The 24,030-nt window shown below is 44.6% G+C and overlaps 1 protein-coding gene across 4 annotated transcripts in view; it reads left to right on the top strand.

The window, feature by feature from the left end:
- PLPP1 (phospholipid phosphatase 1) overlaps window positions 1-24,030 on the top strand; it is a 150,329-nt gene that overhangs the window by 67,069 nt on the left and 59,230 nt on the right. Inside the window, exon 2 of one of the 4 annotated variants that reach the window (XM_084833261.1) lies at window positions 5,752-5,906. The exons of 2 other annotated variants lie outside the window; for them this stretch is intronic. In XM_084833261.1, the coding sequence (XP_084689387.1) occupies window positions 5,752-5,906 (155 nt within the window). Of the gene's footprint in view, window positions 1-5,644; window positions 5,907-24,030 lie in introns of those variants that run through there. One more of the 4 variants, XM_084833260.1, reaches the window with a different exon arrangement.

Below are 24,030 nucleotides of genomic sequence, written 5' to 3'. Positions count from 1 at the left end.
TACGAGTTGTGGGTGTTGTGGAGCCAGTGACCACAGTGCTATCAGATTTAATAAATATTTAAATGGAAAATTGCCAAGGAAGTCCAACACATCATATTTGACTTCAAAGGGGGAAACTTTTCTAAAATGAGGGAACTCGTAAAAAGGAAGTTGAAACCGGGAGTCAAGAGAGTTAAATACCTTCAAAATGCTTGGAGGTTATTCAAAACTACAATAACAGAAGCTCAGCTAGAATGAATACCACAGGTTAGGAAAGATAGTGAGTGCCAAGCCCAAGAGTTCACTAGCTTGGTTAACGAGCAATGTCAAGGAAGCTATTAGAGAAAAGAAAGCTTCCTTCAGAAAATGGAAGTCTTGCCTGAATGAGGAAAACAAAAGAGCACAAGCTTGCACAAGAGAGATGCAAGCAGACAACAAGAGATGCCAAAAAGCATTTCGAGGAGCATACTGCTAACAACATCAAGGCCAACAATAAAGAATTATTTAATTACATGAGAAGCAGGAAACCAGCTAGGGAGGCAGTTGGACCGGTGGATGACAATGGAGCTGAAGGAGGACAAGGAGACTGCAGAGAAGCTGAATGAATTATTTTCATCTGTCTTTACTGCAGAAGATATAGGACAAGTACCTGTGCCTGAACGGATCTTTTCAGGAAGGGAGTCTGAGGAAATGAAGCAAATAGTGGTGACAAAAGATGAATTTCTCAATCTTATTGACAAATTGAAAGTTAATAAATCACCAGGACCCAGATGGTATCCATCCTAGAGTTCTTAAAGAACGCAAATATGAAAATCCTGATCTTCTAACAAAAATATGTAACATGTCCCTAAGATCAGCCTCTGTTCCAGAGGATTGGAAGATGGCCAAGGTAACGCCAGTTTTTAAAAAGGAATCTAAGGGGGATCCAGGAAATTACAGGCTAGTCAGCTTAATGTCTGTTCCTGGTAAATTGGTTGAAGGCATTATTTAAAGATAACACTAGTAAGCATATAGAAGGACAAGCCCTGCTGAAAAAGAATTAACACGGCTTCTGCAAAGGTAAGTCCTGTCTCGCTAACCTTTTGGAGTTCTTTGAGAGTGTCAGTGAACATGTGGACAGGGGTTGTCCGATAAACTTTGCCTACTTGGATTTCTAAAAGGCTTTTGACAAAGTCGCTCACCAAAGACTCCTGAGCAAACTTAGCAGTCACAGAATAAGAGGATAGGTCCTCTTATAGATTAGTAACTGGTTAAAGAACAGAAAACAGAGAGTAGGAATAAATGGTAAATTTTCCCAATGGAGGGATGTAAACAGTGGGGTCCCACAGGGTTCTGTATTGGGACCAATGCTATTCAACTTACTCATAAATGATCTGGAAATAGGAGTGAGCAGTGAAGTGGCCAAGTTTGCTGACACCACCAAATTATTTAGGATGGTTAAAACAAAAAGGGATTGTGAGGAGCTCCAAAAGGATCTCTCCAAACTGTGAGAATGGGGATCAAAATGGCATATGCAGTTCAGTATAAGCACGTGTAAAGTGATCCACATTGGGGCAACAAATCCCAACTTCAAATATAAGCTGATAGGATGTGAGGTGACTGGCCAAAAAAAAGATCTTCAGGTTGTGGTGAGCAGCTCGATGAAAATGTCAACCCAGTGTGTGACGGCTGTGAAAAGGGCAAATTCCATGTTGGGCATAATTAGGAGAGGAATTGAAAATAAAACTGCCAATATCATACTGCTCTTCTAAAAATCTATGGTGCAACCACACTTAGAATACTGTGTCCAGTTTTGGTCACCGCACCTAAAAACAGATATTATAGAGTTGGAAAAAGTGCAGAAAAGAGCAACTAAAATGATCAACTCCCTTATGAGGAAAGGTTACAACAGCTGGGATAGTTTAGTTTAGAAAAAAAAGTGAGTAAGGGGGACATGATAGAGGTCTACAAAATTATCCATGGTGGGGGAAAGTAGATAGGGAGACATTCCCCCCCCCCCATAGTGCTAAAACCTGAGGTCATCCCATGAAGCTGATTGGTGGAAGATTCAGGACAGATAAAAGGAAGTACTTCTTCGTACAGCACATAGTTAAACTATGGAATTCACTTCCACAAGAAGTAGTGATTTGAATGGCTTTAAAAGGGGATTGGACAAATTCCTGGAGGAGAAGGCTATCGATGGCTACTACTCCAGATGGCTATATGCAGTATCGGAGGCAGTATGCCGATGTACACCAGTTGCTGGGGAACATGGGTAGGAGAGTGCTGTTGCACTCATGTCCTGCTTGTGGTTTTCCTGTGGGCAGCTGGTTGGCCACTGTGTGACTAGAACACTGGACTTGATGGACCCTTGGCCTGATCCAGCATGGCTCTTCTTAAGTTCTTATAAGAGAGTGAGTCTGCCTTTTGAAAAACCACGTCATCTTCTGGATGCACCTGTAGCAATTTGTCTGTTCGTTTATATTAATGGAAGAGCAAATTTAGGATGTTCAACCTGTTTTTTCTGAATGAAGACTATTGACTATATTGGGAGCTTTTTTGACAAGCTAGTTAACATGGAGCATTTGTATGTAAACAAAGGCATCATTTGTGTCTATGGGGCCAAGGTTGCAGACCTATGGGAATAACCCCATTGAACTCTATGGAACTTGCTTTTATGAGTAAACATACATAGGATTACTTTGTAAACCTGCTAAAGCAGTTCATTGGAAGTAGAACTAAATCTAAGCTTTTTGGCTGAAGTCATTTGTGGATAGTTTTGTCAGTTTCTGTACTTCCAGGTAGGTATAGCTACAATTAGACTAGCCCCGAACTAAGGTTTTAAGGGCACAGAGAGCCTTTTCTGCTTTTAGTTACCTATTCTGCAGTTGCTGCAACAGTAGGTTATAACTGAATAGTAGAACTTGTTTGTATTCTAAAATAAGATAGGGTAATAGGCACTTGTGTAAGCTTTTCTCTCTTTTTTTGCTGTATAAGTAAGTTGCTGGATAATTTAAATTTAGGTGCCAAGATGTTAGAGACTTCACACAGCCTCCTTCTGTGTTAATCTTCTGAGCTTTGTCTCTTGTTCCCTACTTTCATGACTTTCCGTTCTTAAACTTCTGGTTTCTCAGCATAAGCTGCATGCTCACCTCCATTCATTTAAGCCACAGTGCTTGCCTTTTGGAACCCTATTCTCCCCCCCCCCCTTCCTACTCTCAGACTCAGTCTTGCTCTCAAAAATGTGTGTCGAGTTAGTTCATTATTTGGATCCAAAGGTGCCATTGTGCAACCAGAACGTGTTTCCACTTGCACAAAGGGGGTCCCTGATTTGCACTGATTTGCACTGCAGCCTCCTGCACCACATTCCATGCTGTTCCAGTGGGTCCCCCAGCTCTCAGTAGCAGCTTCTTGAGGGGGTGCTACCAGGAGAGGTAGTAAGGCACTATTCTATGAGCATAACTCCAGTTGTGGTAATTGGAATGCAAGCCATTGTCTTGTGCTGCAGATTCCCTCAGCCATGGATTCCATGCACCAGGGCATAATTAGTAGATGATGGGGTGGATGGGAGTAGAGTGCATATCCCATTATTGTTTGAACTTCATAAGCTGATCACTTAACCTAGTCATTATATAACTTCATTATGCAGCTGTTGGTGAGAGTTGGAGCCTGAATGTGACAGTTACCTTCTTCCTTTCACATTTCTTTTTCGTTTCGTGTCATGTTTCTTGTGAACTGCCTTGAGTGCTTTGGCAGAAAGATAGCAGGTGACCTGTGTATTCCAGACTTCAGCATGTCACAAAGGGTCTATGTAGCACATGAAAGTGTGTATGGTCTGTGTGTGCTTAGGGTTACAGATTGTGTCTGCCTTGGGTATACATGTTGGAACAAATGTGATGTTTCAGCGAAGGGGTAAATATGTTCCTTACAGTCCTGACACCTCAGTGTGTGTGTTGCATAGATCCTTTTGAAGTATGGTGTCAAATGTTTGAATGTGAGGTGGGTTTGGGAATAGGGCAGGCCTGGTCTTACTCCCTCACCATGCGTAAGCCAGCATGATTTCAAGTATGTGTGCAAAAGGCTCAAGAGACTGAGTGAACAGGTACACTACTGCCTGCAAATGAGAGAACTCTCACAGATAAGCCAAAGTCACATACACAAAAAATCGGATTGCTAGGCCATTTGACTATACAATAAATGCATTCCTGCCCCCAAATATGACAATATTGAGTTGTATCCAGTGTTAGCCCTACTTAGAATAGACTCATTGAAACAAATGGGATTTAAGTTAGACCGACATTGGATACCGCCCGTTGGTTATATCAAGATTATGAAAGAAAATGTAACCTGCTGTGTTTAAGGCCAGGATCTCTTATCGATCATCCCAGAGTGCAGGACATGGAATAATGGGCTCAAGTTACAGGAAGCCAGATTCCGGCTGAACATCAGGAAAAGCTTCCTGACTGTTAGAGCAATACAACAATGGAACCAGTTACCTAGGGAGGTAGTTGGCTCTCCCACACTGGAGGCATTCAAGATGAGGCTGGACAGCCATCTGTCAGGGATGCTCTGACTTGGATTCCTGCATTGAGCAGGGGGTTGGACTCGATGACGTTGTAGGCCCCTTCCAACCCTACTATTCTATGATTTCCCCGTAAGATAGTTCATTGGCATGCAAGTCTACAACACGCACCTTATCTCTAGTTGTAGCAGCCTCTGATGTCATCTAATCATAAAACTCGTAGATGTCAAGTGGAAAGTCCAGGGGTCCAAAAATAATTTTGGTTGTGCTTGTACCCTGCACCTCTGAGTTTCAGAGGAAATTGTCACACTTCTAAAGGGCAGGATGGCAGCAGAGTCGATCTCCCTCCCTTCCCAGCTCCAGACTTGGTAGGAGGGCAAGGGCTCATCATCCTGGCCACCATGGAGGGAGAGGAAAGCAAGCATTGTGGGCACACTTGTGGAAATAGTCCCTAAACACAATGAGCTCCAAGTGGGATGGTAGAATATAAATCCTACAATAATCTTTGTGGGTAGTATCCAATGTTAGTCCTACTTAGAGTAGATCCATTGAAGAATTAGATTTATGTTAGTCATTTATTTCAATAGGTCTACTCTGTGTAGGACTGACAATGGATAATACCCTGAGTTTATCAAACTCTTGCTTTCTTAACTAGTGGTGATTCCACTGTGATTGGAACACTGTTTCAGACCTCTAATAGTTCAAATTGTCTTTCTAATCTCCGACTTTGTTTGTGGCCAATGTTCATACTATTGCCTTCAGTAATTTCTCCCAGTGCCTCCTGTTTTTCACCTAAGGAGACCAGGCTTTTAAAACCTCTCCTCCATAAAAATAGGTACTGCATTCCTTACAGCCATTCCAGTTCTTATTTATGTTCTACCCAAGTTTCAAATTCTTCCCCTTGGAATACTCTTGTTCCCACATTATCGACTCAAATAAACATAACATCAAAATAATGTAGTCCATCACTTGCCTTATTTGGAAGGCATTCTTTTGATATCCAAGGGCTCTGAACTCTTCACCGTTCTAATTTCTGCAGTTGTTGGCAGGTCTGATTGCTGGCAACTAAGGGGACAGACAGTTTTATGGGGCTTTGTGGTGTAGGCAGTTGGGGCACATTGCATGATGCTGCATTCCCTACACTGACTTGGAGAAACTCTTGAGTTTTGCATGTTGCTCAGTAGTTTCCTCCATGTTTGATAAAATATATACATATATATATATATATTTATATTTAACACTGTGTATCTTTTTTTCCCTTCCCCCAACAGCTGGCTTACCCCTTGCTGTTCTAAACTTGGCAAAAATAAAGCCGTATCAGAGGGGCTTTTTCTGTAATGATGACAGCATCAAGTATCCGTTCCATGACAGTACCATCACATCCACTGTCCTCTACACAGTGGGCTTCACTGTGCCCGTTTGCTCTGTAAGTAGCTAAATATATAGGCAGCTGTGTGGGGAAAGTTTTAAGTGTGTGTTCAGAACTCATCATTTGACCAAGTCTCTGAATCAAAAAGGCTTCGCTTAAATGTACTTGGCTGGCTAAATATTTGCAATAACCCAGAATCATACGACTCTGTAAAATACATTAACATTATTGCTCATCTGTTTAAAGTAACCCTGCTTCCTAGCCAGGGGTCCTTTTGAAATCTCTAGGTGATAACTTCGCATTTTTATTTGTTGGGAAAAAACTGGTAGAGTATGACTTCAACCAAAACTACTAGAAGGTATGTTAAAACAGATGTATGTGCGAAGGAAGAGCTGGGTAGAAAATAATGGAAATAGGAATTACTACTGGGAAAAGGATAGCTGTAACTGAAAAAATCTTATGTTGGCAATTAAGGCTGCAATCCCATACTCACCTGGGAGTTAATCAACATGTTGAATCGACATGTATAGATTGAGGTATTAAACAGTAGAGTACTACAGACTTTCCCAGTCACACAATATACATGTGATAAATTCTTGGATCCTTCAAAGTCTGCTTTATAGTGACACTTGAGCACAAAGAATTGGAGTGCCTACAGGAAAGAGAGTGGGTGTCATTAATTCATAATTGAACAATGAGTAGTGTGGATAATTTGGTTTGACCTGGGTGTTACCTTATTTATCGAAACTCTTTTTCCAGCTATGTTTAACACACAACTTTGCTGAGCCAGCTGGTGTATGCAAAACAGGAGTTGGTAATAAACAAAACAGAATAATGGGCTCAAGTTACAGGAAGCTAGATTCCAGCTGAACATCAGGAAAAACTTCCTGACCATTAGAGCAATATGACAATAGAACCAATTACCTAGGGAGGTAGTAGGCTCTCCCACACTGGAGGCATTCAAGACGAGGCTGGACAGCCACTTGTCAGGGATGCTTTGACTTGGATTCCTGCATTGATCGAGGGTTGGACTCAATGGTCTTGTAGGCCCCTTCCAACCCTACTATTCTATGATACTATACCCAAGAGGCAGTAGCAGTACAGCTTTTGTTCGGTATTAGTTACCCGCATCACATTAGATAGTCTTGTTTTGAACTGGAGTTGAGTGGTTTGACAGGTCAGGTTCACAGTTGTAAATTTTGGAATATATTTTGAGCTCCTTCCTGTCCAGCCCCAAACTGTGGAAACTGTCCAGCCAAAGTTAAGCACTTCTTAAAGTCCTATTTGTTTCAGTAGACTTGAGCACTTGCTTAGCTCTGTCCCATTAAATCTGTTCTTACAGCTGTTCATTTCTACCAAACAAAACAGCATATCTGCAGCCTGTTACGCACAAATGGCTGAGGAAGTGGTTAAACTGTTCCTGGGTGTACCACTTCCAGACTTATGATCTCACTTCTTAACTATCATTAGCACAAACTGTGGTTTCACATTGAGCCAGTTTACATGTAACATTAAACCATGGTTTAGTATTATCAAGACAAGCCACAGTGAGCCTTTTTCTCATGGGCTCTCCTTCCCCATTCCTCTTCTCATGTGGCTCCATTCTTCCTCTCAAGGAGACTGAGAACATCTGTTTCCATTTTAGATTAACTGCTGCTTAACCTAAACTGTGGTTAATTTTAACTATGGTTAGTGGAAGCAAGCCAGCCTTGTAAACCACGGGTTGAAGCTGCCCTGTTGCCTCTGACCATAATTAAGATTAACCACAGTTTGCCAACTCTGAACAACATGGCAAGCTCTCATTAATAAAAAAAAATGGAACTGGAAGCTTCTGAACTCCTCCTTGCAGTGGTGCCAGAGGAGGAGCGGAGATTAGTGCTCAAATGCTGGGCTTACTTAGGCTTGTTCCCAAAATGCTAAACTATTTTTGCCCAGTCACTATCATCCTTTACTTCTGGGAAGTTCTGGATACAGCTCCATCCCATGCATATTTATTCAGAAGTGAATTCCATTTCGTTCAGCAGGAGTTGCTTCTATATAAGTGCATATAAAATTAGACGTAGCCTTCACGTAAACGACTCGACACTTACACAAGGTGTATATGCCTTATTTATAAGCAGACATGCAGTATAAAAGATGTGAGTTGCGCAGCCAGAGGTTTTGGGTTATGAATCTAGGTTACATACAGGCTTTACTGAGCAACCTGTTAGTATGCATACTTGATTAGGAAATACATACATTTCAAAATGAGAAACCTGATTTAAACTGGATATATTTTCTTAATAATTTAAATTATGATTTAAACCATTGCTTTAAATCAAGACAAATGAAATCAATCTACCCTTGGACCAAAAAATCTTGCTTATATATTGAAGGAGCTGTTTAGTGAATGAATATGAGTGGTTTGAGCTTAGAAAAATGTTTAGTGTTCAATTAAATAGGTAGATGTGTCTTTGCATTAAAACATATGCAGAATTCAGCATGTCTGTGTTCTGCATGTGTAATCAAAAAGAGTATTTGAGAGCCTTAGCAGTACCTTAACATAAATATAAGATGTTTAGCATGATCCTATACGTGTTTAGGTGTACACTTCACTGACTTCAGCGGGGTTTACTCAGAAGTAAGGGGGCATGGGATTGTATCCCAGCTGTGGGGAGGGATGGTGAGAGATCCATTCTCACTTTTTCTTATCCACATCCCTTAATAATTGTAATATTGGGCTGCATCTTTAGGAATTGCTCACTAAGGACTCTGGCAAAGACAGTGAAGTGTGTGCCAGCAGCATACTTTAAAAACCTTCTTAAAATACATGAGGATCTCCATTGAAATGCTTTGAGCTCTTGAAATAAACCAAACTGCAAAGACGATGCTAATTTGTTACAGTAAACCTCCTTGGAAGTAATATTTAGTTTTCAGTCTACACTGCCCAAAGTCAATAGTGCTCATATGTTTGCTCTTTACTTCAGGCACATAACATTACAGTGTTAATACTCCAGATCTCTGTAAAAGCAAATAAAAACCTTGACCCTTAAGCTTGTACATGCTACTGACACTTAATGCCCAAATAGTTACTTCAGCTGAAAAATGCTGTTGGAATACAGGAATGTCACTTGCTTTCTGACAACTCTGTATGTGAAGAAAGCCACTTGCGTTTAAGCTATACATTAATGTGGAGCCAAAATATGTCTTGCCAACACTACTATGTACATACACACACTTTCTTTGCCATGTGTAAAACTAGAAAGTAAGAAAATGTATTTATCTTGATCAAGAACATAGAAAATGTAGCTCATCACATTTCAAATATCCTATGAAACAGATGGAAAAAGATAGGGAAAATATCTGGATATAGATTTTTTACCCTAGAGGAGTATACATCTGTTTCAGAACAGTGCACTTTGAATAACAGGTACTATGAGAAGATTCAGAGAAAACCTTTATACAGTAGCAAGATCTGTAATGGTGCAAGGAGAAATGGTGTGCATTTTCTTGCAAGGTAATGCTCAAGATCTTGCAAGGTAGACTCCAGCAATTCATGGAACGAGAATTGCCAGATGTACAAGCTGGGTTTAGAAAAGGCAGAGGAACTAGAGATCAAATTGCCAATATCCGCTGGATAATGGAGAAAGCCAGGGAGTTTCAGAAAAACATCTATTTCTGTTTTATTGACTATTCTAAAGCCTTTGACTATGTGGATCATCACAAATTGTGGCAAGTTCTTGGTGGTATGGGGATACCAAGTCATCTTGTCTGCCTCCTGAGGAATCTGTATAACGACCAAGTAGCAACGGTAAGAACAGACCACGGAACAACGGACTGGTTTAAGATTGGGAAAGGAGTAAATCAGGGCTGTATACTCTCACCCTACCTATTCAACCTGTACGCAGAACACATCGTACGACGTGCTGGGCTTGATGAATCCAAGGCTGGAGTTAAAATTGCTAGAAGAAACATTAACAATCTCCGATATGCAGATGATACCTCTTTGATGGCTGAAAGCGAGGAGGAGCTGAGGAACCTCATGACGAAGGTGAAAGAAGAAAGTTAAACCTCAAAAAAACCAAGATTATGGCAACCAGCTTGATTGATAACTGGCAAATAGAGGGAGAAAACGTGGAGGCAGTGACAGACTTTGTCTTTCTAGGCGCAAAGATTACTGCAGACGGTGACTGCAGCCAGGAAATCAGAAGACGTTTACCTCTTGGGAGGAGAGCAATGACAAATCTAGATAAAATAGATTTTATTTTATTAATAAAATATAAAATTAATATTAATTTTTATTAATATTAATTAATATTAATATTAATTAATATTAATATTAATATTAATTAATATTAATATTAATTAATATTAATATTAATATTAAAATTAATATTAATAAAAATATAAAATTTTAATAATAAAATTAAAATTTTATTAAAATTTTATTTTATTAAAATTATTAAAATTTTATTTTATTATAAATAAAATAGATAAAATGGAGCAGAGACACCACATTGACAACAAAGGTCCACATAGTTAAAGCAATGGTATTCCCTGTAGTAACCTATGGCTGCGAGAGCTGGACCATAAGGAAGGCTGAGCAAAGGAAGATAGATGCTTTTGAACTGTGGTGCTGGAGGAAGATTCTGAGAGTGCCTTGGACTGCAAGAAGATCAAACCAGTCCATGCTTCAGGAAATAAAGCCAGACTGCTCTCTTGAGGGAATGAGATGAAAGGCAAAACTGAAGTACTTTGGCCACATAATGAGAAGACAGGATACCTGTCATGTGGCCCTAGCCGGCCTCTTTCAGTCTACTCCAGTAGCCAACTCCAGACACAGACAAAGGATTCTTTTCAAGGCTTTATTCCTTTTATAACTTAATAACTCTATCACCAGCGACTAAGCTATGAACAGCAGAGTAACCTATGCCCCTGGGTTGGAAACAGTTGGTCCCTGTTTTGAATGAGAATCACTTGCAGACCCTGAACTTATGGGCTAGGGAGAGTCCCTCCCCTTTTCCCTTGGGTCCTCTGGACGTGACCGTTGCTTGCGCGCCAAACGGGCGCTACGCCTCCTTTCCGCGCCCTCCATAGCTCGTCGCTCTTTTCATCTGCGTTGAGCATCCAGCCAGCCCTCCTCCCGTGCTCCTTCACTCCCAGGAGTGCTATCTATGTCTGGAATGCTGGGAAGAGGAATCTCTGCCATCTGCAAGGCCTGGGAGGGATGAGCGCGCTCCTCTCCCACGGACGGCTGTTCCTCCTCAGAATCAGAACTGCTCTGAGGTTCTATGGACTCAGTGTCCACCCTGACATCATCCCCACTCCCATGAGGCCCCTCCCCGTGCTTGTGGGGGTACAGCTGGTGGAAACGCCTCAGCAGCAACGGAGCATGTACATATTCCGCGGGTTCCCAGGATCGCTCATCTGGCCTGTACCCCTTCCAGTCCACCAGATATTGCAGGCGTCTTCAAGAAAGGCAGGAACCCAGAATCTCCACGACCTCAAACTCCTCCTCCCCCTCCACCAGCACTGGTGGCGGAGGGGGGAGCCGGTCGAGCGATGAGGGTCTCCAGAAACCAGGGGGGACAGCAAGGACCGATGAAAAACAGGATGGATCTTCATGGAGGGGGGGGAGAGCCAGGGGAAAGCAACAGGGTTAATCTGGGCAGTAATCTGGAAAGGCCCCGTGCAACGAGACGTGAGCTTCCTTGAGGGCGAGTGAGAGGGGAGGTAGTGGGTGGACAACCAAACCCAGTCTCCCGGTTGCAGAGACGGACCCGGCTGGCGCCGTTGGTCCATAGAGGCCTTGTAGGCTGTCTTGGCTTGCTCAAGGGAGTCCCGTAACAGGTGGTGTACCGCTCTCAACTCCTCTAAAAAGTCATGGGCTGCCGGCACCGAAGAGGGAGCTAGGGTGGACGGGAAAGCCTTGGGGTGGTAACCAAAATTGGCAAAAAATGGAGTTTTGCGGGTGGAAGAATGGCAGGCATTGTTATAAGCAAATTCCGCAGGAGGCAGCAAGGAAAACCAGTCATCTTGCTGGTAATTGACATAACAGCGCAAATATTGATCCAGAGTCACATTGGTGCGCTCGGTCTGACCGTCCGTCTGTGGATGGTGGGTGGAGGAAAGATGGAGCATCAGATGTAGAAGCCCAAGTAGCTCCCTCCAGAAATGGGCAGTGAATTGGGCCCCCCTATCCGAAGTGAGATCCTCGGGCCATCCGTGGAGCCGGAAAACATGCGCCAAAAACAGCTCTGCCTTCTTCCTGGCTGTGGGCAACCCAGAGCAGGGGATGAAATGAGCCATCTTAGAAAACAAAGCCACCACCACCAGAATGGTGGTCTTACCATGTGAGGGAGGCAAGTCAGTGATGAAGTCAAGGGAGAGCAGTTTCCAAGGTCCTGAGGGGGTAGGCAGGGGGTGAAGCAAGCCTGTGGGCTTGCCTGAGGGGGCCTTCGCCCGCTGGCAGGTTGGGCAGGAGGCGACATAGGTCTTGACGTCCCGACACACACGAGGCCACCAAAAATTCCGCGTCACTCTGTGCAGGGTCTTGGCGACGCCAAAATGCCCAGGTGTGGGGGAGTCATGGCACTGATGAAGGACCTTCTCACGGAGGGGTCTAGAAGGCACATAGACCCGGAATGGTAAAGCAGGCCACCTTGCAAAGAGGAAGTGGGTGGGACAGAGGCTAGCCCCAATTCCTCCACCCTTGTGCGAACAAAAGCATCCTGAGCCTGTGCAGAGTGAAGGAGCTCCTCCCAAGAGCGAGGCACCGCAGCTGCCGCCAGGCTTTGGGGGGGAAGAATCGGGGGGGGGGGATTTCCCTCACCTCCTGGATGGAGGTCTGGCTTATGAGAAAGAGCATCCGCTTGTAGGTTGTCGGAGGCCTTCACATGGCAAATCTTAAGGTGGAACCGGGAAGAAAAAAGCAACCACCTAATCTGCCTCTGGTTTAAGGCACGGGCTGTCTGAAGATGTTTGAGGTTGCAATGGTCAGTTCTAACTTCGACTGGGTGCTGTGCCCCCTCTAGAAGATGATGTCAGGTCTCCAAAGCGGACTTGATGGCCAGCAGTTCCTTCTCCCAGATGGTATAATTCCTCTCAGACATGTTCAGCTTCCTGGAGTGGTAAGCGCAGGGTTGCAACCCACCGCCCGCCCAATCTGGTTGAAAAAGCACTGCCCGCACCCAAAGTCAGAGGCATCAGTTTGCACTACAAAAGGTCTCCTCGGGTCGGGATGTAACACGATCGGCTCAGAACTGAAAAGTCTCTTAAGTTCCTCGAAAGCCTGTTGGGCAGATGCCGTCCAATGAAAAGGAGATTTCCTGCCCTTAAGGAGGTCTGTGAGAGGAGATGTCAGCTGAGCAAAGCTGGGCAGGAACTTTCTGTAAAAATCTGCAAAACCTAGAAAATGTTGCAAGTCCTTCTTGGTGGATGGAGCCTGCCAGGAGAGGACAGCCTGGACCTTTGCAGGATCCATCCTGATTCCGTCAGCTGAGATAATGTAGCCAAGAAAGTCCAAAGAGGTTAGGTCAAACGCACATTTCTCCAACTTGGCAGACAGATGGTTCTCACAGAGGCGCTGGAGGATGGCGGAGACATGATGCTGATGGGCGTGGGGGTCCTCAGAAAATATAAGTAAATCATCGAGATATATAATGAGGAAAGTGTCCAAATAGTCCCAGAAGATCACATTCATAAAACGCAAAAATGTGGGGGGGGGGCGGCGCAGGCGAGCCCAAACAGCATCACTTGGTATTCATACACTCTGTACCAGGTTCTGAAAGAGGGCTTCCACTCATCCCCCTCCCGGATGCGAATCAGATTGTAGGTGCCACGCAGGTCCAACTTTGTGAAAATCTTGGCTCGCCCCAGGCGCTCCAGCATCTCAGGTATGAGGGGGAGGGGGTACTTGTCAGGGATGGAGACCGAATTGAGGGCTCTATAATCTTGCAGCGGGCGGAGTTCTCCAGATCGTTTGGCAACAAAAAAGGTAGGGGCGCAGGCGGGGGAGGAGGAAGGGCGAATGAGGCCATGTTTGAGATTTGTGTCCAAAAACTCACACAGAGCTCGGAAGTTCTGGCTCCGACATTGAATACAGCTGGCCAGCGGGGATGGTCGCCCCCGGAATGAGGTTAATGGCACAGTCAAAAGGGCGATGTGCAGGGGGAGCTGGTCAGCCTCCTCCTTGTCGAAAACATCCCGAAAAGCCGCATACTTCTCTGGGAGGATGACGGTAGCTGAAGAACTGCCAGAAAGAGATGAGGAGGGAGAGGAAAGGGTTAAGGCTTGGACTGGGACAGGCGCCTCCTCTAGGAAGCAATGCTCCTGGCAGTAGGGAGACGCAAACTCCACCTGCTGAAGCCCCCAAGAAATCTGAGGATTATGCTTAGAGAGCCAGGAAACACCCAGCACGATTGGGTATAGGGGAACCTTGGCCAGGTGAAACTGAATCTGCTCAACGTGGGACTTGGGCGCACAGAGTGAGTGGAATTGTAATACGGGTCACCGTGCCTGAAGAGAGAGGACGCCCATCGATGGTCTCCACTGCCAAGGGGGCAGGAAGAGGCAGGGTAGGAATGTTGTGGAAGAGGGCGAACGTTTCATCCATGAAACTGGTCGTAGCTCCGGAGTCCACTAAAGCCAGGGCTTTCACCCCACCCCACTGGAAGGAGCGTAGGTGAACCGGCAATAGCAGATGGGAGGGTGGGGGAGGTTGTGGAAGGCATCCACCCGGTGGGGAACTGACCCTACACTGGAGGCCCCTAACAGGCTTGGGGGGAGACTAGTCAGGTCTGGGGACGAGGAGGAGGAGGAGGGGGAAGGAGAGGAGGGGGAGGCAGAGGAGCTGCGGATCTAACGTGGCAGGTCTTGGCGAAATGGCCCAGTTTTCCACACTGAAAGCAGCGGCGCTGAGGTCGCTGGTGCTCAAGCTCCTCTGGCGGCAGCGGGGCTCGGGTAGCTCCCAGCTGCATCAGGGTCTCCTCTGCCCCCACCACAGGGGCGGGGGGTGGGGGAGGGGGCAGGGAACTTGGGGGAATGGGAGGAGGGAAATCTCAGCTCCTGGCGCCCCGCCAGGTCTGCTGGCACCCCTCCAGCCGACTATCTATCTGGAGGCAGGTCTGGATGAGGTCCTCCAAAGTCAGCGGGCTGGGCGTGCGCGCCAACTCGTCCAAGATCTCGTCATCTAAACCGTCCAAAAACTGAGCCACCAGCACGGCATCATTCCACTGTAAATCCTGCATCAGCAAGCGAAAAGTTGTCGCATAGCTGGAAACTGCGTCCTTGCCCTGCCTGAGGCAGCGAATCTCCCGAGAAGCCGTCTGCATACGTAGGGGGTCACTGAAAAAAAGGGCCATCGCTGTCATGAAACCTTGATAGTCCCCAAGCAGGGGGTCGTTAGCGAGAAGGAGTCCCGAAGCCCATTTAGCGGCCACGCCGGAAAGTAGGTTAATGATGAGACCCACACGAACCTGTTCCGTCAGGAAATCCTCAGGTTGAAGGCGTATGTACAGCTCCGATTGGGCACTGAAAATCTGAAAAAGTCCTTTCTCCCCAGAAAACTTCTCTGGCAAGGCCACCGGCCACTTGCGGCGGCGGGGGGGGGGGGGGAATCGGAGGTGGCGGGGGTTGAACCGCAGCTTGTAGATTCTGCATGGCAGCTGTCAGTTGAGCCATTTGATCACGGAGAATCTGGTTCTCTTGTGCCAGAGCCTGCACTGTCGGGTCTCCGGCACCCTTCATTTGGCAGTAGGAGGAGAGCGAGAGAGAGAGAAAAAAGAGGAATGGGGACCAAGCTGTCAGGGGGCCCTAGCCGGTCCCTTTCAGTTTACTCCAGTAGCCATCTCCAGACACAGACAAAGGATTCTTTTCAAGGCTTTATTCCTTTTACAACTTAATAACTCTATCACCAGCGACTAAGCTATGAACAGCAGAGTAACCTATGCCCCTGGGTTGGAAACAGTTGGTCCCCGTTTGAACGAGAATCACTTGCAGACCCTGAACTTATGGGCTAGGGAGAGTCCCTCCCCTTTTCCCTTGGGTCCTCTGGACGCGACTGTTGCTTGCACGCCAAACGGGCGCTACGCCTCCTTTCCGCGCCCTCCATAGCTCATCGCTCTTTGCATCTGTGTCGAGCATCCAGCCAGCCCTCCTCCCGCGCTCCTTCACTCCCAGGAGCACTATCTATGTCTGGAATGCTGGGAGGAGGAATCTCTGCCAGCTGCAGGGCCTGGGAGGGATGAGCGCACTCCTCTCCCACGGATGGCTGTTTCTCCTCAGAATCAGAACTGCTCTGAGGTTTTATGGGCTCAGTGTCCACCCTGACAATACCTGGAGAAGATGCTGATGCTAGGGAAAGTGGAAGGCAAAAGAAAGAGGGGCCGACCAAGGGCAAAATGGATGGATGATATTCTGGAGGTGACGGACTTGACCTTGGGGGAGCTGGGGGTGGCGACGGCCGACAGGAAGCTCTGGCGTGGGTTGGTCCATGAAGTCACAAAGAGTCGGAAGTGACTGAATGAATAAACAACAACAACAACAATTCCTTAACTTACTGAGAGCTAAATCATATACATATTTATTCAGAAGCAAATCTTACCATATTCAGTGGGATTTTATCCCATGTTAAGTGTGAGTACAATTGCAGCTTCAGCCACTTAAAGCAGAAAAATTGCTGTATTGTTTGATTAAATAAGAAATCGCCTGGTTTGTCGATAACACTAACCCATGGTATTGTTTGTTGAATTCTGAGTTGTTATGATGTGTGAACACAGCCATAATAAACCATGGTTTGTTGAACATGAACAACCCAGAAAGAGAACCCGTGGTTTGTTGGGTTGCGAACTCTGGGTTGTTTAAACCATTGATTGTCATTACATGCAAACACAGAACCATGGGTTCATGGGTTGTTTCACCAGGCTACAGAGGTGGTGAGCACAAGTGGTATAAAAATTCAGTTGCTTTTCCTGTCAGTACTACAGCTCCGCAACAGCATTTGGGATACAGAGCAGAAGTGGGTGAGGAAGGAGGGAAACAAAACTCAGGGATTGAGAAAAACCACAGGTTGTTTAGTTGTCTCGAAGACAAACCCTGAGTAGGGCAACAAACCATGGATTAAATAAACCATGGATTGGCATTATGTGTGAACCAGGTCAATGGCACATATAAAACCCAGCTAAAAACATCAACTATCCCTCTCCAAAAAATAAGCAAGGTCAATAAGCAAAGGCTCTGCCTCTTTGGTAGCTTTGAGCCGTGGCCCCTCTCAAGACATTCAGCAGTGGTTTTATGTCCTAGTTGCTATGCCCTCTGTATGATGATGAAACAAGGCTGTTCAGCAGCCTGCCTAAACTAAGACAATGAAGAATAATGTCTATAATTGGGTAGTTACAGCTTCTTAGCACTCATTTCAGTTTAGAAAACAACAAAGAGGTAAACCAGCTTGTGCTACGTTGTTGAATAGCTTTGCCATGAGTGAGGACACCACCATTGTTGCCACTGAAGCATTTTGACTTGCGGTCCAGTTCTGTGCATATTTAATGAGAAGTCGGCCCCACATTGTCCAATGAGACTTACTCCTAGCAAGTTTGCATGGGACTTAGCTGTTCCGGGGGGAAAATATATATATTAACCAGGTATCCTGGATACTATATAAATGAATAGAGATCATAGGTTAAAATTAGCCAGTCTGTTTTAATTCAGGATCTTGGCACTTGTCTACTGAGCTAGCAGCTGCCAGTCTTTCTTTTTCCCCTTCTGTCAGCTTTGATAATATGGCAGTTGTCAGGTGCTTCTGAGCTAGAATCCCTGGTAGTGGACAACTTGGCAAGGTCCTAATTACTGTTTAGCCAATTACCTTGAAGCCTGTGTTTAGCATGCGTTGCGCATGAAAGCTCCTGCAAAAAGAAAAGAAGAAAAGCGCACGCAAAGCCAAGGGGATGGATCTTTGATTTCTCTGGGGTTCCTCCACTTTTGACTCTCCTGTACAATACAATATGACTCACCTTGCCATTATTCATTAAGAGTTTGAGCAGCTGAAAGCATCTGTTTTAACATTCATGAACACAGAGCATTAAATGTTAAGTTATGAGCCAGTAAAACCTGATTATGATATCTTGACTAGCCCATTTGAATGCGGTCAACGCCCTCAGTTTTCCTGAACTAACCTTTATGTCTGAGGTACACAATTGTGTATATAAATAAGTCAAAGTGAACACTGTTACTGTAGCTACCTATGAGAAACAAAACTGAGCTAACGAGTAACTCTTAAGGTTTGTGTGTGTGTGTGTGTTTTTAAATGTTTGCTTATGAAAAGGGAGAGTTTTTTCGAACTCTATTGATTATTGGGCATGGGCTGCTTTTCATACAAGTTTAAAGTTATGTTCTTTGTTCATTTTTTTGTATTGACTCCAACGGGAGCTTCCCTCCAAGGGCTAATAGCAGCTTCAGGGGGGTGATTTCATTGGGACTACAGTGGTGGGGCAAGGGATAACTCCCTGGTGCCACAGTCCCGGTCCTGTTCTCCCCCTCCCCGCATAGTGGCTAATCACATTTTTAAAAAATCCATGCATGTTAAATGCTTACATGCAATTAACATCATGTCCAGTTTGGCTGTAAGCTTAGTGCTGTGGTATCTACTTTGAGGAACAGCATAGCATAGGTGGGACCTGTAATGAAATGTTACAGTACAGGTATCCTCAACTTACAGTAAGGGTACTCATGTTCAGGGTACTAACCAGTCAGCCACCCCCTTTTCGAGCAGGTCATTCCATTACATCCACTTCCTGTTTTCTGGATTTTTCTCCAACTGGCAGCCAACGTTCTTTGGCCACTGAGCATGCTCAGTCCTCATTGGGCTATTTTTGTTGTATTTCTAACCCCCCATCCCCCACCCTTTGGGTACTTATGCAAACTCTGGGGATTCCCTGAGCATGTAGATACCTCTCTTGTTTTTCAGTGGTCTTGTTTCAGGTTGGTAAGATAGGCTTGAAACTATACAGCGGTTAGAGCTGAACTGAATTTGGCAGGGGAGAGAGAGGTTCCCTAAACCAGCCTTCGTAAACTTGGCACTCTCCAGATGTGTTGGATTGCAACTCCCATAATTCCTAAGAAAGCTGCTGTAAGCCATTCCCCATGAGAAGAGGGGGAGTGAATTGCGTTCCTCATGGGGCTGAGAATCACTTCCCATCAAAGGGGCTGCAGCAGCCACTTTACATTGTGGAAGGCTCAAACTGTAGCCCTAAGTGGCATCCCTTTTTCTACAAAAATTTCACACATCCCTGCCAGAGGGATCCCAATTTCACAGCAAACAGTAATGTTTTCTTCTTGGAGTGCTGCTCTTTCAGAGAAAATGTCACACTTCCCAAAATGCCATTTCTAACCCAACATAAGTGGAGCTCATTCAGCCCCAAGGTGAGATGCAGGATTTCCATTAAGGTTGTTGGGCTTCAGTGCCTCAGCTTTTTGCCCCTTGCATAAATTATTATCCTTTTGTTATATAGAGAAATATACACATCTTGGCATATTTTGCATAATTGCTAGGAGTCGTAGAATATAGCTAATTTTGTTGCAGAACTAAGGTGTGCGTGTGCTTGTTAAGCACAGAGTAAACATAACTCTGCATTTACCCTTGTGCCTCTAGTCTCTAAATAGTAAAATATTCAATATTTGTGACAACTACAGGGAACACTTGTCTTAGGTGATGGACTAAGAGCTTTGTGGTTGAGTCCAATGCTGTGTGTTAGTCAGGAATCGGAGCATGTCCTTGTGGTAGCGCTAACGTGAGTTAGGACGTGGTTGCACGGTGCAACATTTTTCTTATGGAAGGGTACTACATCCTCCCAGTATCGCTTTAGTACATCTCATTATCATCCCCTCTATGTTGAGAAGTGAGTGCTGTCGCTTATATTGCCAAAAGGACACCATCCACAAGAGGGGAAGTATCAACAGGCTTGGGGAAACTCAAGTGTTTCCATCCCACCCCCACCCCAGAAAAATCTGGAGGAAAAAGCGCTTATGAGGCAAAACCCCAATTCAGCCCAGTCAGGATTGAGTATGCTCAGCGGGTACAGAATACTGACTTGGGAGAGGAAAAATGGGAAACCAAGGGACAGGGGGAATGAAATGGAGTCTCCTGGAAGAGGCATGGCCGGCTGAGTTCTCTAGACGACAACATTTGATTGCAGGTGCCAATCTGCGCTTCTGATCAGAAATGGCTGGTAGTAAGAGAAGGGGAAGATGAGAAAATCTGGTGAGCTAGAGGCCACGAATGAGGCATATCAGAGGTCACAAAGTTTCATCAGTGCTACTTTTAGACTTGGGTTGCTTGTAGCAGCCCATTGAACAAGAGAACAGACAGCAGTGCTGCACAAGAAAGGCAGGCCTTACTCTGCCATAGCCAGGCCACAAGCCCTCCTGCTATTTTCCAGGTTTAACACTGGTCTGTGCCACTTGTGACATCTGTGTCTCAGGTTGGCTACCCACAGTGTGGAAAGCAGTTATTGATTCTATCTCAACCCCACCCCGCATACACTTTTCTCTTAAAATATAATTCCTTTTACTCTACCTATGGACATAAAGATGTCTACAATTCTAGGGTTTGTGGTTAATTTATGAACATTCATTCCAGTATATAAAAGTGCATATTAAGACAATTCTACATATTACAAACCTTCCTCGTACAGCCTTTTCCTGAGGAATTTGTGCAATGCTTTAAGAACCTGTTTCAGGGCTGTGCCAGGGTGTAAACATTATTGCAAGTGTGGAAGTGGGACGGGGTTTTGCAGGAGTAGTAGCAGGTTTCGTGGGAGTGGTGATAGCAGGATGCAAATTGGACATTGTATTGTGATAACATGCTATTCATCTAAAAATAGTTCTATGTGCTGTATTTTCTACTCGTTACTACTGCTTTTTCTTGCCATACTGGAGTCTGTGGCAGCCAGAGTGGTCCAGTAGAACATGGAATAGTGCAGGAGTGTGCAGAAAGGAGACCTCCAGAAGTTTTGGACTTAAAACTCCCAGCATTTCCGACCATTGACCATGCTGGCAATGGCTTCTGGCAGTTGAAGTCCAAAACATCTGGAGGTCTACTTTCTGCGCACCCTTAGAATAGTGGTCTTGAATCTGAAAGGCCTGTGTTCCGATTCCCATTCAGCTGTATCACAACTTGTCTCAGTAATATATAATTTAGTTTTCCACCCTGCCCACCCTAAGAAAACTCCCCTAGGAATTACATTTTAAAGTATCTCATAGGATTAAGTCATCTTCACACACTACAACTTTAGGTGTACATTGAAGATGTGGCAAGTATACCCCTAAAAATGTAAAGTGTGAATTCAATAAATATGTGTTCGCAAAATGCGTGAAACATTCAGGTACATAAGTCCAGGAGCCTGGATTGGTTGTATCTCAGGAGCTGGTCACACAACATGTTAACCCACACTCAGTGGTTGAGTGTGGGTTGTTTTGAACAGTGGGTTGTTTGCTGAACCATGGGTTAGCATGATGTCTGAACGCAGCACGTTTTCTGCAGGGTGGGTTATTGTGTTGTCTGAACACAGCCAGGATGGCTTGTTAACCATGCAGTGTGTTTTATTTTCTCGAACAAGCCACCTTGAGAACCCATGGCTTGTTGTTGGGTTGTTCAGGGTGGTTAACAAGCTACGCTGCATAGTTAACAAGCCACCCCAGCTGCGTTCAGATGACACAGTAGCCCACCCTGCGGAAAACATGCTGCATTCAGACACCATGCTAATCCATGTCTCAACAAACAACCCATGGTTCAAAACAACCCATGGTTCAAAACAACCCTCAACCACTGAGTGTAGGTTAGCGTGTTGTGTGAACTGCCTCTCAGTGTTAAGTGTATGCTTGGTGGCGAACTCAGGTTCGCCTCTAATGTTTGACGTGGTTCCTTCTTGTAAGGATAATCTGGACAACATTAGTGAGACTTTTTGCATGTCAGAAATGTTATATAAACTATCCGAAAGCAAATCGTGAAATTCTTGCTGAGGCCATGATGTTGAAAAACAAGCTTAAGAGGTTCTTAGATAATTAGTGTGGTTAGCTAGACAAATGGCATCATACAGTTGTTAATGCTGGGTTTGGGGGTGGCACGCCTAGGTTCAACCCTCTACCTGCCATACTTGAGTGCCTTTGGACAAGTTGCAATAATTTAATCCAACCCTGTATCATAGGATTGTTTATGAGACTCCCAACACTGCCTTGAGCTGGGTGAAATGCAAAGGTAATAAATAAATCTAATATTTTCTGTCAAAACACTTCTTCATTAAGGAATCAGGACTAATGCAAACAGACTTAAGCCTTACGCTTGAACTCCCTTTAAACATCTTTGCCAAACTAATTCAATTACTGATTTGATCAGACTGCTCCTCTGAAGTGTTTGTGCAAATAGAGCAGGTTGCAGCCTGAGGTGAAAATAATGCATGCACCAAACACTGAAGTCTAAATAGAACATGAGTTCCAAAGAGACTGGAGGCTTGCCCTTAATGATGGTCTTAAGTATGCTAGTACTATGTCTGAACTACTGTACTTCTGTCCTGTTTGCACATGTGGTTTTAGTTTGTTCTCCCCTCCAAAGGTGCTCCATGCTGGGAATCTTCCCCTATCCCACAACTGGGAAATTCTGCTGAAAACAGACATGATACTGGGTACAAAATTTGGCATTATGAGGATCTCAGCTTTCATTTTAAAAAAGAACACGGCTGGCTGGGGGATGCTGGGAGTTTTAGGACTTTTTTCTGCCTAAACATTGCACCCTAAACTAAGTAGAATATGTGTTGTATTTGCAGGATAGACAGAATCCTGCCATATGCTTTAGAAAAGCATTTCTAAGCTTTTCTGCAGTGTGCATGCATGCACCCTGCACATGAATACATCAAGGCTACGTCTGAGAATTTCAACAACAGTTTCTTTTATAGAGTTCATGTGTGTGGGTGCTGTACATTTACAGGCATGTCCCTGGGCAAAAATAGACACGGACTTACCACTACTCCGTCTCTTTCCCCTTTTCTTCATAACTTCTACATTTAACCAAACATGCAACATCATACCATGGCACTGTGTATCTTCCTCTTCCCTGCCTTGCCTTGCCTTATTGGCTGGTGGGGCAATGTTCAGTGTGGTGGTGTCTTGTCATGAGCTGAGTTAAATTTTGAGGAAATTTAACCCAGCTATGAGGAAGAGAGGGAAAGGAAGTGGCCTGATTTGCACATAATGCTAACCCATGGTATGGGTTGTTGAATTCTGGGTTCTCATGGTGTGTGAATGTGGCCATGCGAACAAACCATGGTTTGTTAACCATGAGCAACCCAGAAAAAGAACCCATGGTTTGTTGTTGGATTATGAACTCTGGGTTGTTTAAACCATGGGCTTTTGTTACCTATGAACCCAGAACCATGGATTGTTTTGCCAGTTTACAGAGGCAGCAGGTAAGAGTGGTAAAAAAATATCTAGCCAGTACTTCGGTGCTGCAAAGGCATTTGGGATACAGGGAGAGAGTGGCTGAAGGAGGAGGGAAACAACCTGGGATTGAGAAAAAACCAGTTTGTTTGATCATCTCCCAGACATACCTTGGGTAGAGCAACAAACCCTGGGTTAAATAAACCAAGGGCTAGCATTGCATACAAGGCCAGTGACTGCAGCTGAGGGTCTCATCAAAGACCAATTTCTGCTGTAAAGGCTCCCTGCGTCATGGCCTGTGAGGATATTAATAATAAATTTCTGTCCAAGATGGATGGATTTTGCCTGTCCTCACTGGCAAGCAGGCATTCAGCTGTTTGGTCTGAGAAACTCTGAGTAAAATAGCAGTTCCTGGAATACTGTCAGTAGTAATTTAGAACTGGAAGTATGCAAGCTGTCTTAAAAGCAGACTGGTTAAAAACTTAGTGTAAATTTGCTTTTAGGAATTGGAAAGCAATGAGTTTGGTCTTGTGCTAACTTGAATACGCAAATTATGGCATGAGAAGAGGATGAAAGGTAAAGAGCAAAAAGGGCAGGGGATTTTTGGACTGAGGGGTTCTTCAATGTCAATATGCAACATTGCTGGATTGTATCCAATGTTAGTCTAATTTAAGTCTCATTCATTTCAATGGGTCTCTTCTAAGAAGGAATAACATTAGATAGAACCTGCTGTTTGTATCAATGAGGCTTACCCATTCCTTGGATGTCATGCAGAGTT

This window comes from Heloderma suspectum, chromosome 2, assembly GCF_057233095.1.
Source record: "Heloderma suspectum isolate Gila_16-S chromosome 2, 16-S_ref, whole genome shotgun sequence".
Lineage (NCBI taxonomy): Eukaryota > Metazoa > Chordata > Lepidosauria > Squamata > Helodermatidae > Heloderma > Heloderma suspectum.
This window is presented reverse-complemented; position numbering and strand designations above follow the sequence as displayed.